This window comes from Aptenodytes patagonicus, chromosome 1 (assembly GCF_965638725.1).
Source record: "Aptenodytes patagonicus chromosome 1, bAptPat1.pri.cur, whole genome shotgun sequence".
NCBI classification, from domain to species: Eukaryota; Metazoa; Chordata; class Aves; order Sphenisciformes; family Spheniscidae; genus Aptenodytes; species Aptenodytes patagonicus.
In genome coordinates this window covers 186,678,177-186,695,419 of record NC_134949.1, presented here as the reverse complement: position 1 = coordinate 186,695,419, position 17,243 = coordinate 186,678,177, and the positions used below count along the sequence as shown (strand labels likewise).

Here is a 17,243-nt window from a genome sequence, read left to right as displayed (position 1 = left end):
GGAAGGAGAGGCGGTGGGGTGGCCCTGTATGTTGGAGAGTGTTTTGATTGGCAATACCTTCTTTGCCTCAGTCTTTAACAGTCAGACCAGTTATCCTCAGGGTACTCGGCCCCCCGAGCTGGAAGATGGGGACGGCGAGCAGGATGAACCCCCCGTAATCCAAGAGGAAGCAGTCAATGACCTGCTATGCCACCTGGATGCTCACAAGTCTATGGGGCCAGATGGGATCCACCCAAGAGTGCTGAGGGAGCTGGCAGAGGTGCTCGCCAAGCCGCTCTCCATCATTTATCAGCAGTCCTGGTTAACGGGGGAGGTCCCGGATGACTGGAGGCTTGCCAATGTGACGCCCATCCACAAGAAGGGCCGGAAGGAGGATCCGGGGAACTACAGGCCTGTCAGCCTGACCTCGGTGCCGGGGAAGATTATGGAGCGGCTCATCTTGAGGGCGCTCACAAGGCATGAGCGGGACAACCAGGGGGTCAGGCCCAGCCAGCACGGATTCATGAGAGGCAGGTCCTGCTTGACCAACCTGATCTCCTCCTATGACCAGGTGACCCGCCTAGTGGGTGAGGGAAAGGCTGTGGATGTGGTCTACCTGGACTTCAGCAAGGCCTTCGACACTGTCTCCCACAGCATTCTCCTCGAGAAGCTGGCGGCTCACGGCTTAGACAGGTGTACTCTTCACTGGGTCAAAAACTGTCTGGACAGCCGGGCCCAGAGAATTGTGGTGAATGGAGTTACATCCAGTTGGCGGCCGGTCATAAGCGGTGTTCCCCAGGGCTCGGTACTGGGGCCGGTCTTGTTTAATATCTTTATTGATGATCTGGATGAGGGGATTGAGTGCACCCTCAGTAAGTTTGCAGATGACACCAAGCTGGGCGGGAGTGTTGATCTGCTCGAGGGTAGGAAGGCTCTGCAGAGGGACCTTGAGAGGCTGGATCAATGGGCCCAGGCCAACTGTATGAGGTTGAACAAGGCCAAGTGCCGGGTCCTGCACTTTGGCCACAACAACCCCATGCAGCGCTACAGGCTTGGGGAAGAGTGGCTGGAAAGCTGCCTGTCGGAAAAGGACCTGGGGGTGTTGGTTGACAGCCAGCTGAACATGAGCCAGCAGTGTGCCCAGGTGGCCAAGAAGGCCAATGGCATCCTGGCCTGTATCAGAAATAGTGTGGCCAGTAGGAGTAGGGAAGTGATCGTGCCCCTGTACTCGGCCCTGGTGAGGCCGCACCTTGACTACTGTGTTCAGTTTTGGGCCCCTCACTACAAGAAGGACGTTGAGGTGCTGGAGCGTGTCCAGAGAAGGGCAACGAGGCTGGTGAGGGGTCTGGAGAAGAAGTCTTCTGAGGAGCGGCTGAGGGAACTGGGACTGTTCAGCCTGGAGAAAAGGAGGCTGAGGGGAGACCTCATCGCTCTCTACAATTCCCTGAAAGGAGGTTGTAGCGAGGTGGGTGTTGGTCTTTTCTCCGAAGTAACAAGTGATAGGACGAGAGGAAATGGCCTCAAGTTGCAGCAGGGGAGGTTTAGATTGGATGTAAGGAAAAATTTCTTTCCTGAAAGAGTGGTGAAACATTGGACCAGGCTGCCCAGGGAAGTGGTGGAGTCCCCATCCCTGGACGTATTTAAAAGACATGTAGATGAGGTGCTTAGGGACATGGTTTAGTGGGCATGGTGGTGTTGGGTTGATGGTTGGACTCGATGATCTTAGAGGTCTTTTCCAACCTCAATGATTCTATGATTCTATGATTGTCTAGAGCTCAACGATTGTGATGATGATACGGTTGAGTGTCTATGGGTAAGGATGAGGGGGAAGCCCAATGAGGCAGATATCCTGCTGGGAGTCTGTTATAGACCACCCAACCAGGATGAAGGGGTGGATGAAGCCTTCTACAAGCGGCTGGCAGAAGTCTCTCGATCGCTAGCCCTTGTTCTCACGGGGGACTTCAACTTCCCGGATGTCTGCTGGCAATACAACACGGCAGAGAGGAAGCAGTCTAGGAGGTTCCTGGAGTGTGTGGAAGACAACTTCCTGACACAGCTGGTAAGGGAGCCTACCAGGGGAGGTGCCTCGCTCGACCTGCTGTTTACTAACAGAGAAGGCCTGGTGGGAGATGTGGTGGTTGGAGGCCGTCTTGGGCTTAGCGACCATGAAATGATAGAATTCTCGATTCTTGGTGAAGTAAGGAGGGGGGCCAGCAAAAACGCAACCATGGACTTCTGGAGGGCAGACTTTGGCCTGTTCAGGACACTGGTTGAGAGAGTCCCGTGGGAGACAGTCCTGAAGGGCAAAGGGGTCCAGGAAGGCTGGACGATCTTCAAGAAGGAAGTCTTAAAGGCGCAGGAGCAGGCTGTCCCTGTACGCCATAAGAAGAACGGGCGGGGAAGACGACCGGCCTGGCTGAACGGGGAGCTCTTGCTGGGACTCAGGAAAAAAAGGAGAATTTACCGCTTGTGGAAGAAGGGGCAGGCGACTCAAGAAGAGTACAGGGATCTCGTTAGGTCGTGCAGAGAGGAAATGAGAAAGGAAAAAGCCCAGCTAGAATGCAATCTGGCCGCTGTCGTTAGAGACAACAAAAAATGTTTTTATAAATATATTAATGACAAGAAGAGAGCCAAGGAGAATTTCCATCCTTTATTGGATGCGGGGGGGAACATTGTCACCGAGGATGAGGAAAAGGCTGAGGTACTCAATGCCTTCTTTGCCTCAGTCTTTAACAGGCAGACCAGTTATCCTCAGGGTACTCGGCCCCCTGAGCTGGAAGACAGGGACGGCGAGCAGGATGAATCCCCCATAATCCAAGAGGAAGCAGTCAATGACCTGCTACGCCACCTGGAGGCTCACAAGTCTATGGGGCCAGATGGGATCCACCCAAGAGTGCTGAGGGAGCTGGCAGAGGTGCTCGCCAAGCCGCTCTCCATCATCATTTATCAGCAGTCCTGGTTAACGGGGGAGGTCCCGGATGACTGGAGGCTTGCCAATGTGACGCCCATCTACAAGAAGGGCCGGAAGGAGGATCCGGGGAACTACAGGCCTGTCAGCCTGACCTCGGTGCTGGGGAAGATTATGGAGTGGTTCATCTTGAGGGCACTCACAAGGCATGTGCAGGACAACCAGGGGATCAGGCCCAGCCAGCACGGATTCATGAGAGGCAGGTCCTGCTTGACCAACCTGATCTCCTCCTATGACCAGGTGACCCGCCTAGTGGGTGAGGGAAAGGCTGTGGATGTGGTCTACCTGGACTTCAGCAAGGCCTTTGACACTGTCTCCCACCTCATTCTCCTAGAGAAGCTGGCAGCTTATGGCTTAGACAGGTGTACTCTTCACTGGGTAAAGAACTGTCTGGACGGCCGGGCCCAGAGAGTTGTGGTGAATGGAGTTCAATCCAGTTGGCAGTCGGTCATGAGCAGTGTTCCCCAGGGCTCAGTTTTGGGGCCGGTCTTGTTCAATATCTTTATTGATGATCTGGATGAGGGGATTGAGTGCACCCTCAGTAAGTTTGCAGACGACACCAAGTTGGGCGGGAGTGTTGATCTGCTCGAGGGTAGGAAGGCTCTGCAGAGGGACCTGGACAGGCTGCATCGATGGGCCGAGGTATGAGATGTATGAGATATATGAGATGATACACCGAGGCCGGTGTATGAGATTCCACAAGGCCAAGTGCCGGGTCCTGCACTTGGGCCACAACAACCCCATGCAGCGCTACAGGCTTGGGGAAGAGAGGCTGGAAAGCTGCCTGGCAGAAAAGGACCTGGGGGTGCTGGTTGACAGCCGGCTGAACATGAGCCGGCAGTGTGCCCAGGCGGCCAAGAAGGACAATGGCATCCTGGCCTGTATCAGAAATAGTGTGGCCAGCAGGAGTAGGGAAGTGATCGTGCCCCTGTACTCGGCCCTGGTGAGGCCACACCTAGAATACTGTGTTCAGGTTTGGGCCCCTCACTACAAGAAGGATGTTGAGGTACTGGAGCGTGTCCAGAGAAGGGCAACGAAGCTGGTGAAGGGTCTGGAGAGCAAGTCTTATGAGGAGTGTCTGAGGGAACTGGGACTGTTTAGCCTGGAGAAAAGGAGGCTGAAGGGAGACCTCATCGCTCTCTACAACTACCTGAAAGGAGGTTGTAGCGAGGTGGGTGTTGGTCTCTTCTCCCAAGTAACTAGCAATAGGATGAGAGGAAATGGCCCCAAGTTGTGCCAGGGGAGGTTTAGATTGAACATGAGGAAAAATTTCTTTACTGAAAAAGTGGTGAAACATTGGAACAGGCTGCCCAGGGAAGTGGTGGAGTCCCCATTCCTGGAGGTATTTAAAAGGCTTGTAGATGCGGTGCTTAGGGACATGGTTTAGTGGGCATGGTGGTGTTGGGTTGACGGTTGGACTTGATGATCTTAGAGGTCTTTTCCAACCTTAATGATTCTATGAATCTATGATAAAAATATCCATCAAATTAAGACAGATGCAAACTGGTTATGACAGCTAATTATTACTTTTGGAATCCTCTTTCTTGACATTGGAAGTTTCATACTACTTTTTTCTTTATACCTTGGAAGCAGTAAGTATTTTACTTATATTTTTTATTATTATTATTATTATTATTATTATTATTGGTTTTGTTGTTATTGTTGTTATTATTATTATATATATAATATACTATACTTATATATTTACTTATGTTTCATGTTATAAGAGGAAACAATCAGAATCTAATTCAATTATGCATCTATATGAAGACATATTTCTGTCTTGGTGGATTTACCTAATTCCTGTTTTAATTGCTATAAAGAACACACCTAAAGAGCAGAAACATTCTTTCATTGTATTTGCATTACTGTTTAGATTTATAGTTCATACCATAGAATTAGGAATGGAATTTTTGAACAAATGAGTAAGTTTGTAGCAAAATTGTTTTAGAATTGTATTTTCAAGGGCTGGTTACATCTTCAAAGAGATTATAAAGTTTATTAATTTACTCATGTATTTATTTGAGCAGCATAATTGGATTGTAACAAAATGATAGATTAAAGTGACAGGTTTTTGTTTATATAGTAGGGTATATGAATCAATACCCATGCCTTCAAAGCTCTTCTAGTTCTAGGAGTTTTGTTAGCTTGTTGAAGTTTGTGCTATATGTCATTAAATACTGAGACAATCTCAGCATAAATCCTTTATTCATTTTAGCTTAAAAACTTTAAAAATCCAATTTATTGTTATTAAAAAAATATGAGCCATATTTAACTGCAAACCAGTTAGAACGGAGTTAAATTGGACATTGCCATAACTAGGCATTTGTTCACTTTCAGGCAAATTTCCATTCAGAATATTTCCCCCCCTAATTAAAATGAATTAAAATGATGCATCAGACTGAATAAAACAGGATGTGAGTTAAATTGGGCTTAAGCAAGTTTTCATAAATAGCTTTTATTTTCAGTCTGTTTTTTTTCCTTTTCAAATATGTGAGAAATGTATTACTGGTTTCAGTATGCATCTTAAAACAGTTGGTTTAAACATAAAGTAATTAACTATCAGTGGTGAGTTTTCCCTTTTTACTCGTAATAAATAATATCTGAAAAATTCTTGGGGGTTGTCCAGAGATATGACTTGCCTCTTTGCTTCCTTCTCCCGCAGCACCTAGGGTCAGGTTATTCTTGATCAGTATGTGAGAAAACATGCAACGCGGTAAATAATTCCCCAGGAACATACCACTTCATGATCCCACGGCTTCACAGTGCTCCTGGCACCTCAGGTCCTCACTTCACCAAATCAGAACCAGATGGCTGAATCTCCAGGCTGTTATCTGTTCACCCAACACTATAATCAGAGATATTACTCCAAAGATACACATTCCTCAGATTAGTTGGACTCATATCCAGCATTTTTAGGGTGAAAATAGCAAACGAAAAGATTAGTTTTTATTTAAAAGTTGGTAACAAAGTTAGTAAGAAAAATGCAGTGATAAAATATAGGTCTACATGAATGCTTAACAGCATCAATCATTCCCACCTTCCCAGGAGCCTCTCTCCTATCTCCAAGTCATGCTGATGTGAAGAAAAGATTTCCCCAGTGGATCTGGCGAAATAAGCAACAATGTTTTGATTGAAGTTCCCAATGGGGGCAACTCTCATTACAGCCATCCAAGGGGTATCTAGAGGCCCTTTGATTTCTTTCCAATGCAAATGAACTATTTCAGCATTTGTAAAGGAACCAGCAGGACTTTTCCTCTCACCAACAACTTTTGGGACATTGCTGTATCATGGCTTTAACTGATTCCTAGAATTTGACAGAGCAGATATTATAAGTTCCTACATTTCTTTGGGTTTGTATTTTCCTTGATGACAGTTTCTGGGTGGATGCTGATATTCCATTTAATCTTATTTTCTCTTCAAAATGTCTGCCAGGGCCTTGAGTACAACAACAGGCTCTGCAGCCTCCTTTCCCACCGGGATTTAGCTGCTGGTGCTCAAGGCTAGCTATGATATGACACACACCTGTAAATTTGGATCAGATTTCTGTGAAAAGAGCTGTGTGAGAATGTGATATGAGAAGCTTTGTGTGTGTCTTGTCCTCCCCCTCCCCCAGGGGAGAGCTTGAGTGGTGATCCTGACCTGCTGACTTAACTACCTGTTTTGACCTTGGACCTCACTGCTGTGGTCTTGTCTAGCAATCAGAGGGCTATTGGCTGACCCTGGTTGCCATCACCAGACCTGCCCTGCTCTTCTTGTTCAAGTGCTGTGGGTCTGCATCGCTGTTGCTGAGGGCACTGCCCTGCTTGCCTTGCTGTCACTCTTGGCTCCTGGCTCCCCATCCCTTCTGCAGAAGCCCACTCCTGCTGCTCCCTGGCAATGTCAACTGTACTGAAAATATAAATATTTCTTCCTTTTCATCACAATAAAGTGAATATTGTGAAAATCCTCATCACCTTTGGACAAAATGCCAAATCTCTTACTAATAATATATTGTAGATGGCTTTAAAAAAAAAAAAAAAAAAAAAAAAAAAAATTGGTATTCTGTTATTCACCCTAACAGCCAATCCTGGTATATTTTTAAAACTGGGTGGTTTTTGGGGGGAGGGGATTTTGTGTGTGTGTGTGTGTTTTTGTTTTGTGTTGGATTTTTTGTGTGTGTGTTGTGCTTTTTCTGTTGTGTTGTTTAACACCAAGACTTCAAACTGATGGTTAAATAAAAGAAATGAACGAACAAGAATGGAACTTCTAAATCCTGCTCAATGAAATTGTGGATAACACTAAGTATAGTCAAGAATCCATTTTTAGTTCTGGAACAGACTTCAGCTACTGTGGAATAACTTCATTAAAGTCACCCCAGTAAAACCACTCCACTCACTCAAGTAGATTTGCTCAGGTAGAAAATTTAACAGATGGTAGAACTGATAGCACTTTGTATTCTTGGTAATATAACTAAAAGAAAGTGCTTTAAACATGAGTCGTATTACTGGGTTCACTCAGAAGTCATATACAATCAGAGCAATGGTCTTTAGAACAAGAAAATAAATTGAAATATGATTTTAACAATAAGTATTATCATAATTGTATCTGAGTGAGTAGAGAGAAAAATATGCTTAAAGGGCTGTCATAGTTTAATCACTTATTCATTCTCTTTGACTGTATCCACACTATCTAATTTTATTCTGATTTATGAAAATATTTTGATGGCGTGAATCTCAGTAGAAAATTAATTTCATGTCCTCACATTTATTTTATGATGCAACAAAATATTTCTGTGACAAAATTAATTTCATGTTAAGGTGGTTCAATGACAGTTTTTGAAGGCTATATTATCCTATGAAGAAGCAGATAAAAATATAACAAGTCTTATATTATGAATCAGATATATCAGACACGTGCTATGGTCATATTGTTAGGTCTAACCAAAAGACTCAAGGTTCTTAACAGAAAACCACCACAAAGTTGTGTGTCTGCAAACAGCCTTAGGTCTAGATCAGCAATGTAAAAATGTTTATTTATACTCTCAAGAAATTAAAGAACATAAATCAAATGACAAACAGCCAAAGGAATTATTTTATATTGTAAGCTTCAAAGTCTGAAGTTCATTCATTTCAAAGTTTAAGTATTTTTCAAATGTAAAACAATTTGCAAAAATCACAGTCTCTTTATGGACAATTGGTGAATTATCAGAGCTAAACTTGGAAAATCAATTATCCACGGTGTACCGATGTCCCCATCGACCTCTCCTTGCAAATCCCGGACCATATCTGGTGTCAGAAAAACAGATGTTTATTAGCAGGAGGTCAAATCCAGCAGCCTGACAGAGGTAAAACTGCTGCAGCTCCATGACCACAGGTCCAACCAGTAGCAAGGCTGAGCATATATTCCCAGTATGCATGCACACACCATACACGAATATTCAGTGCATATATACATATGTTCCCAGCCACACACCAGCCACACTGATCAACACAGACAGACACACTCATCTTTCACACAAACACAAACAGCACCAATGGCCTCATCCTGATCCCATCTCTGGCTGAACTCGATGAAGGTCTGTTAGTGGGAAACATATATATCTGTATTTATGCATATATTTTTGTACAGATATAAACATAAATGCACATACACATGTACATGTGCATATGTACGATGTGGAACCCTCCAGCAGCTGGGCTTAGACACCCAGTCGAACCAGTATCTACTCCTTTTATCCCAGTCTCCCCAGTTGCTGGCACCTGCACATACGAACCCCCAGGGCCAGAGGCTCACACACAGATACACACACACACAGTGGGTCTCCCAGTAGCTGGCCTTGGGTATGCAGTCCATCCAGGAGCCCATCCCAGATCCTTGCTCTTCCCAGGTAGTTCACATCTAAAGACACACACATGCACACACACACACACACATACATGCAAGCAGATCTCTCAATCGACCCCCAGGCCTCACGGTCTTTCCAGCAGCTGGCCGGGACTCCCTTCGTCCCTCTGATAACTAGCCTCTCCTGTGGTCTTGGCCATAGAGAAAAACACACTTCTCCTGGCTCCCAGGCCTTCTCACCTACTTGCTGGCTAGTCCAGCTTGATCTTTGCTAGTGTCCGCACACTTGCTTGTACAGTTGTACTCGCTCCAGGTGCTGGCACCACCAACACGCAGGCCTCTGACCACTGGTCTGACTCCAGTGGCTGGCACTCAGACCACCATACATACATGTACACACAGAAGAGAGAGGCCTTTGACCAGGAAAATAATTAGATATGGAATTTAATAAGATGATGGGAGAGACTGTGCTGATCAGGCATGGGGTGTAGCCAGACAAGTGTACTGACCAGCAACCTGCTTAGATACAACCACCCCCTTTTATACCCTTAGTCCTCTGTTTTCCCATGTTTGCTCTTCCCCAAACCACCTGGATCCCTCCCTTTCCCTTCCTTTTTTTCCCTCCTCTAAACATCCCATAATAAGTCTTGTGCAATCCCCAAATTTTCTTCCCCTACATGTCATAATGTGTCCCAAATCCCCTAGGTAGTGACTCCCTCTCATTCTGTAAAATAAGGGGAGAGCTGCTCCCTTTGACTTGTGAGATGTCACCTCTGGACCCTGGGGCTGAGGTTCTCCTGGAAAAGCCCTGGGAGGAGCTGGGCAGGGACTACTTTTCCTGATGTGGTTCCTGGTGTTCCCCACATTCCATTGTGCCATTGTGCTCCTTTTTTGTGTGTGCAGGTGTGCAACCTAACAATGTTCTTTAGCAGAAATCAGGTATGTGGATAAAATACTAACTATACAGCAGAAACAAGAGTCATGAACTTTAATTTTATTACAGACCGAAATCGAGGCTATAATTTATATAAACTAGAAAGAAATTATTCTTTTGTTTTTATATAAATAAATTGTTTTACATTTTAAAAATTTACATATGTAGATCTGTAGTGATGAAGCAAATGATGCTTTCAGTATGCTGAAGCCTTTTGGTCTATCTGGTAGCTGTGTAGTCAGCAGAATGCAATGCAAGGTAAGACACACACACACAGAGATGGAAAAGCATACAGCAGTTATCTATCTGTGTCAGATGCAGCAGCATAAACAAAGGAAAGAGATTCTAAAACAAAAACAACCTAAAAAGGCATTTTAACCATGCACAAATGTAAGAAACTCATAAAATTATTCTGTTACAGGCATGACAATCTTGTACCAGATACATAAAGGAAAAAAATTAGGAGAACAATAAAACACCACCACTTTTTCAGAGAACTGTACAAATTGCTTCATTAGTACCTCAGCAAAGAGAAGAGGGATTCCAGTTTCATCCCTAGCTAGATAAATTCCCTTTTCAATTTCTAATTCTCCTGCCAGTGTTTTTCTGAAGTTGTTTAGAACACCTGCTGATTGAATCTAGTCTTGCAGCTTGGTGCTTATCTGAGTTCCAGATGCTGTAGTTCTTGTATTTGTTCCTTTTAAGTGGAACCTTACATTCAGCATTAAAATTTTTCTTGGTGCGGTAAATAAGGATAACTATATGACTCAGAACAGAATTAATGATGGGATATGATGATCAGAGATTTCCCTAAACTAGCTAATAAGAATATTCATCAGTATTTTGACCTGTTCAAATCTCTACTTGTGTTTCTCACCCATCCCCCTACCATGCTGAGAAGTTTTGAGAAAAATGGGGGTTAAAGTCATATATGAATAAAGATTTTTTTCCTGTCTTAAAATATATATTTCCATGCATTACAGGTATAAACCAGAACTAATCTAAAAGAACTGCAGGTCTAAAAAGAAAAAAAAAACACCTCTTTTTTTTATGAGTAATGATATTTTTTATACAGGTCTTCTTATAGGTAAATATTTTTGAGCTCCTATACCTAAAATTGTTGTTGGGTCACATACCGGAAAATTATCTTTTTTTACATTTGTCTAAAAATCAACAATTAAATGTGTGTACCATATTTTTCTTGAATATTTACTCACATAAGTACTTTCCTATAAAGCACATAGCATCATATTCCTTCCTTTTTTTGGCAACAAAGATATTTTCTTCTACTCTTGTAAGGTTTGTGTCCCCAGTCATTCATTGCTTATTATCTTTTCTATGTATACTTTGTGTTAGAGTAGCCAAACTTTCCATTAGCCAGCACAAGAATAATAGACATTCCAAGTCCAGCATTACAAAAGAATTGGGGAAGTCTATCCAGGTAATTTCATCTTCCCTTCAGTGTCTATCACTTCTTCCCCCTTTTTCATTAAGCAAGAATAATGTCTTCTCTTTTTTCAATATAGATGGTAGTCACAGAGTTTAATTTAAAACAAATAGGCAATAGTCACCTCATCCCTAGGAATTGTTAAAACAAGCTAAAACCAGCACGGGGCAAGCAAGTCCAGACAAAACTTTGCACTATTAGGTCAGTACAAAGCTCATGGCCTTTTACTAGTAATGGGAAAAATCACGTTTACTAGGCTACAACCAGAAGAGGCTGAAGCTGGGAATTTCGACCTTGAAATCAATTCCCAGCATCTCTTCCTTGAGGTAAAGCTATACAGTTTTAAAAAAGATGGCAACACATGAGCACTGAATCGTCAATCATCTACCCTGCTGAAGTGTCATCTGGCTTATGTTATATATTGGCTCCAAGTACCTGTAGAGAAGGCAACCTAACAGAAAGGAACCTAGCTGTAAGTGATTTGAGCACAAGTCAATAATGGTCACCTGCTTCTGGGGCCAAGGAGATATCCCTAGCGCACCTCTGTTTATCAGTAAAGGCAAAGTAGTGTGTACTGTTTTCCTGAACCTTAAATCACCCATATGCCCTGTTACTCTGTGAACGTGCTGTAATTAGCAAGTAAGTTTTTCATACATGGTGTGAGAATTGCTTTCATTTGGTTCTTATGGTAAGATATTATTTTGAAATATCTTTTTGTATTTTACAATATCTGTTGTTTATAGGTTGGCCAAATATCCTTATTTTAGCAAGTGCTGAGGAGTAATACAAGATCTGCAAAGTGAGGATTTGGAGGCAAGGTTTGATATCCACATTATACTCAGGGATCTGGGGACTATTTTGTGGGGTTTTCTTTGTTTTGATTTTTTTTTTTTTACTTTGGATATTGCTTTGGATATTGCTCTATTCTTGTCCTATGGATTGATTGACCATTTGCAGCTGGAGTGCATGCAGTAGGCTGTTGGAGAACACCTTCAGTTTAGTTTCATTGAAAACAAATTTATTTCCTGTGCTCTGAGACTGCATCTTGTTGCAAACCAAAGTGCACTAAAAGTGAATGACCATTATCTTTTCAATTTGAATCAACAATGCATTTTTGAAACAGTTCTTCCAGTTGTCTGCTTACTGAGCTTTGATTTGCATCATGGAAAGTCTTAGAACCTAGTCTGGTTCCTTTATATTGAAAGTGTACTGTTAACAGACATTCAGTTCACAGGGCAAGACTAGACTTAAATTAAAAATCTCCATGACCTTCAACAACCTCCATGAAGTAAAAACTTCCAAAACATTTGTAGTATTTACATTAGATCCTCAGCTGCAACTATTCTGCTCTACAGACTGACTCCTAGGTGCCCCACACTATTTGCTAATATAGATATTTTATACATGGGGTCTCCTGGGAGATGTGTTTTGAAAAGCACACTCCTTATCTGAACTAAAACACTATGCAAGCATACACTTCATGTCCTGCTCAGCGTGGTCTTAGAGAGGTATGTTTATAATCACAGCGTTGTTATCTGTCTCATTTTTATAGTAGATGTACAAAGAAGGAATTAGGAATTCTGAGAGGACTTTGGCTTGTACTCATAGTAGTGTTTGGCCTTTATATGAAACTTTTGTTATCACCTTTCTACTCTTACAGAAAAGCTGAAAGTAAGGGAAAAAGTTATATTTGAATCTTGACATAAGGGTTGAACTAAAGTGATTTTTAAGCCTTTTTGTAGAGTTATTCTCCATTTAAGAATGGTCTCCTATCTGTTTTCCTGAATAGATTCTTAGTTATTTAATTGTTACTTCACTGAACTATATAATTGGCTCTAGAAAGGTGAAAATGTGACAGTATTCTATTCCACTTTGCACTCTATTCTATTCTATTTTTCCACTCCTTAAACACCACCTGCCCAAGAAAACAGGTGTCTATTGTCCTGAACTATGTTGTGTGGGGAATCATCACACTGAAATAACTTGCTGCCTTACTGGTGATGGTTCTAATACATTATTAGACAATTTATCTAGTTTCCAGACAATATTGACATTATGTATGTGGTTTGTTATAAAAGCGCCTGCTAGTATTTTGTCTCAAGGTCTACTAGAAAACATGTGTACCCTGCAAATTCAGAAAGAAAGGCAAGATATGAAGAATGTAGCTTAATTAAACTACAGCTTAATTATCTGATCTCCTGTAGGAGATACCCATCAATACCCAGCGAATATTCGTATAGTGAATGCCCAACAAAGATTCATGTAGTCCAGTTCACCATTCATTCTCTATTTGTCTCCACCTATTTGGGAAAGACAACTGCTTTCTTGTTGTACCAGATGTAGAATACCCCAACTTTTTTTAAAGAATGCCTTCCTCTGTGGATTTTCAAGGAATCAGGCCTCTGTAAATAAAAGATAGCAGAACTTGACATCTGCCAAAAAAGGGCACAGACAATTAATTGGTTATCCTTCCTTCTCAACCACAGCTGGTACTTTGACAGCTCTCCTCTCATATCAACCAAAAATCCGTCTGCTCCTTTGTCAAAATCCATCTGCTCTCTACTATCAGTCCTAAATACCCAGTGCAACACTTTTTGATAGGTAATCTTCCAACCTTCTTATTTACATTCAAATATTGCTACCTGTTCTTTCACACATCTGCCTTTGTTCTCTGACAGAATCCTGCAGGCTTTATCTATGCCCTTCATATATGCCATCCAAGTAAATGTCCCATGTATGTGCTAAAATCTATTTCCTGATAAGTACACTGCTTAAAAGATCAATCCCCTGCAAAATCCCAAAATTCCAATCAATATGCTACTTATTCTAGAAGCTGTCTTGTGCTTGACTGTGAAAGAAGCATAAGCAGTGCCCAAACCAAATTGATCCCATTAACACTGACCTTCAGGCACTGGAGAGCTTGGATCTTCTTAGCCAGAGAAAACTATTACTTGGCTTTCACAGTGCATGCTACTATAAGCTGAAAAGTCTCTAATGTTTCTGTTCTCAGAGATTCAGCAATTTAACTATGCGATGCTACTTTGGATGTTCACATCATCTCAGAACATCTAATACTGTTGAGAAGCAGATGGAACCTGTTTGTCATCTATCCTTTCAGAGAAAAGCCCATGTAAGCCTTTGTTTTGTTTTTCAGTTTTCTACATTGTTTCTGTGTCCATACAATAAATTTTATAATAATGATCAACACTGAGATTGGGCAAAAGCTGATGAGGATAAAATGTTATGTTATAAATGGCAGAGTTAGAAAAAAATTCAGGGAAAAGCAATTTAGATTGTGTATACATGCAAAGGAGCAGGAACAGTTGAACAAATGAAGCTGTTGGGTAAGAAAATTTACTACTTGGAGTACATTTATACCTTTTTAAAGATTTTAATGTAGTACTTTTAAAATGTGCTATGAATATATCTCCCTTGCCTGTCACTTTCTAACAATGTGGCAGATGCCTCTTACCTCTTGACCCGATAGATACAGTAAATAACAATTTTAGTAGATTTTAACCTGGTCAGGATGTGATCTGTGCTAGTTCAATGACACTGACTTATATCTTTCTTCTTAGATGTGACAATCCTAGCAATTTTTTAGTTAGGTAGTTCCAAGAAAAAGTGAAAAGTATTGAAGATTCTCAATTCATTCTAAAAGTATTCTTCTTTTTGTAAAAAATGGAAAATGGTTATTGAAAAAACAAAATCAACTATGCAAATACTAGGGTTCATCTATAATTTTCTATACGGTAACTGCCAATACTTTGTCTGCATGGAAGAATTGCAAATGAGGGGGAAAAAGTAATTCTTACTTAAAATTATAGTGATTAATGTCTGTCTAACTCAGACTGCTCATTACTAAAATTTATAATAAATCATGATTTTTGTGTCAGAAGCAATCATGAAGAAGAAGTGTTAAGAGTTGAAAGGTTCACACACACTCAAATGTACACACCCACAAAGGCAGTACATTGTGAGTGCAGAGGTATTGGGGTCTATATACATGTGGTTTGTTATTGTACTAGAATGTATTGGAATGTATTAGAATATACTACAATGTACCTACATACTCTGTATAATTCCTTGGTTAATTATTTCCTTAGATATTCCTGTTCTAAGAGAAGTCACTTGTGACCTGGAGGTCAAACACATTGCAGTGTTATACTTTTCCATTCTAACGATAGTTGTTGTATTTTTACTGGGAATGACTGAGTTCTTTATAGCAAACTATTTATTCAAATATATTTCAATTTTTTTTTCTGACTGTGAAAGTTACAAAATTATATGCTCTAAAAACTTATTCACCATTGTGAACTTATTCACCTACTAAACTCTAGGTCAGCTTGTGATCTCCTTGCTCAAATCATTCACAATGCGAGCAGTCCTACTAACTGAAAGATTGCATGCAGCCAAAGATAAAGATCTTTTTGAATAAGTACGTGAAGTTAAGTTTTTTATTGCACAGCAGATCAGACGATAAATTAGTTCAGAATTTTTTTGCATTAATTCTTTAATTGTTAATATCACTATGCCATCTTAATCATGATATTCAGTTACTGGTTTTGTAGGAATCAAGATTAGGTATTTTTTCAGTTTCTGCTGGAGAGAAAGTTTGGAAAAATTAAAGACTGCCTTTGCAGATAAAGATACAGGGTATGTTTGTTATTCAGTAGTCAAAGTCAATGCTTTCCTTGCCATTCATTTGATTCTGTCTCCGATGCTGTTATTCTCCAGTTCAATACTTATTGACCCACAATAATTTATTTGAAAAGAAAATGTTTCTTCTATGTATGCAGTAGATTATCTATACAGATCAAAGTTTTTGGTATCAGATATTTTATTTACACCAGCTGAGAATTTTCTTTAATTAAATGCCTTTGGTGTAATATTGGAAACAAAGAACAGGGCATCCTGCTACCAGTGAACTGATAAATTTGGAAAAGAAATAAAGAATGTGATCTGGGGGAACACTGGAGGTGAAAGCCTTTTGTAGATGGCAATACTTATCTGTCACCATTAACTGGCTTCTGTTGAGGAGAGAGACATAGCATCTATTATTTGTTATACCCCATGGGTGGTTTAGCCACATCTAATGTTCAAGAGGCTGCAGGTGAGTCCAGCAGTATGAAGATAAAAGTATTTATACTCAGAAATAAGTCATGCTTATCTCGGTTTTCTAGTTTGGCCTCTGATTGTGAGGTGTAAATGTTACAGCTTAACAGGTATTTATGAGGAAAGAGGAATTGAAGCTAGACCAGTAGTTAATGGATTGAGGACTGAGTGTTGGTTTATTAAGGATTATTAGAACTATGACATATTTAGAGTACTTAATGAGTGATCATCTTTTTTTCTGCTTTCTGAACTGTTCTGGTAATATTTGGTATGGATGCTATCTGTTTTTAATGGGCTGTGGGAATATAGATTTTTCTTTTCCATTGGTTGTATTTTACAACAATATCCTGAATTATTCTGGTAAATAAGTTTATTAGGCAAGAGAGATCATATTTATGTCATTTCTTCTGTCTAATATATAAGCTCTTTTTAAACTCTAACATTTGTTTTGCTCTGTGCCTTAAACATAATTCTAGTACTTGTAATAGTTACTTTTATTCATGTTACATCACTGTTTAGCTAATATTTTTCCTATAACTGATGTCAAGTTACTAATCTGCAGTTCTAGGATCTCCTTGGAGTTCTGTAAAATCATTTGCCATTGGCTATGAAAGTTCATTGGCTAATTCCTTTAGCACTCTCTGATGGATTTAATCTGGCCCTGCTGATTCAAAACATTATTTTGGTCCAGGTATTTTCTCATTTGCTCTTTAACAGTGTTGATATCTGTTCTCTTATATTGTTCATCTACTCCCAGTATAATTAATCATTTCACACAAGAGTCCTTTTGAGTGAACTGAAGCAGAGCAAGTATTTAGGAATCTACTTTTTTCCCCTCCAGTGTATTTCCTTTCTGATAATTAGAGTCCTTACCTTTCCTTTTATCTTCCCTTTTTCTCTGAAGTATCTAAATAATTTGTTTCCTTATCTATCACAACAATATATTACTACTGAAGTTTGCTTATCCACATTAT

The 17,243-nt window shown here is 40.9% G+C and overlaps 1 protein-coding gene across 1 annotated transcript; it reads left to right on the top strand.

Annotated features, from left to right (window-relative positions):
• Positions 1 to 211: 211 nt before the first annotated feature.
• On the top strand, positions 212 to 10,502 carry LOC143160744 (uncharacterized). Its single transcript, XM_076338897.1, has 4 exons — positions 212 to 784; positions 2,801 to 3,421; positions 9,876 to 9,965; positions 10,413 to 10,502. The coding sequence occupies exons 1-4, from the start codon at positions 212 to 214 to the stop codon at positions 10,500 to 10,502; spliced, it is 1,374 nt and encodes a 457-aa protein (XP_076195012.1).
• Positions 10,503 to 17,243: the final 6,741 nt, after the last annotated feature.

Coding starts and splice junctions, on each gene's coding strand:
- LOC143160744 (XM_076338897.1), top strand. CDS start 212: ATGGGGCCAGATGGGATCCACCCAAGAGTGCTGAGGGAGCTGGCAGAG. Junction 3,422..9,875: donor GCAGTGTTCCCCAGGGCTCA/GTTTTGGGGCCG, acceptor TTACATATGTAG/ATCTGTAGTGATGAAGCAAA. Junction 9,966..10,412: donor TCAGCAGAATGCAATGCAAG/GTAAGACACACA, acceptor GTTCCTTTTAAG/TGGAACCTTACATTCAGCAT.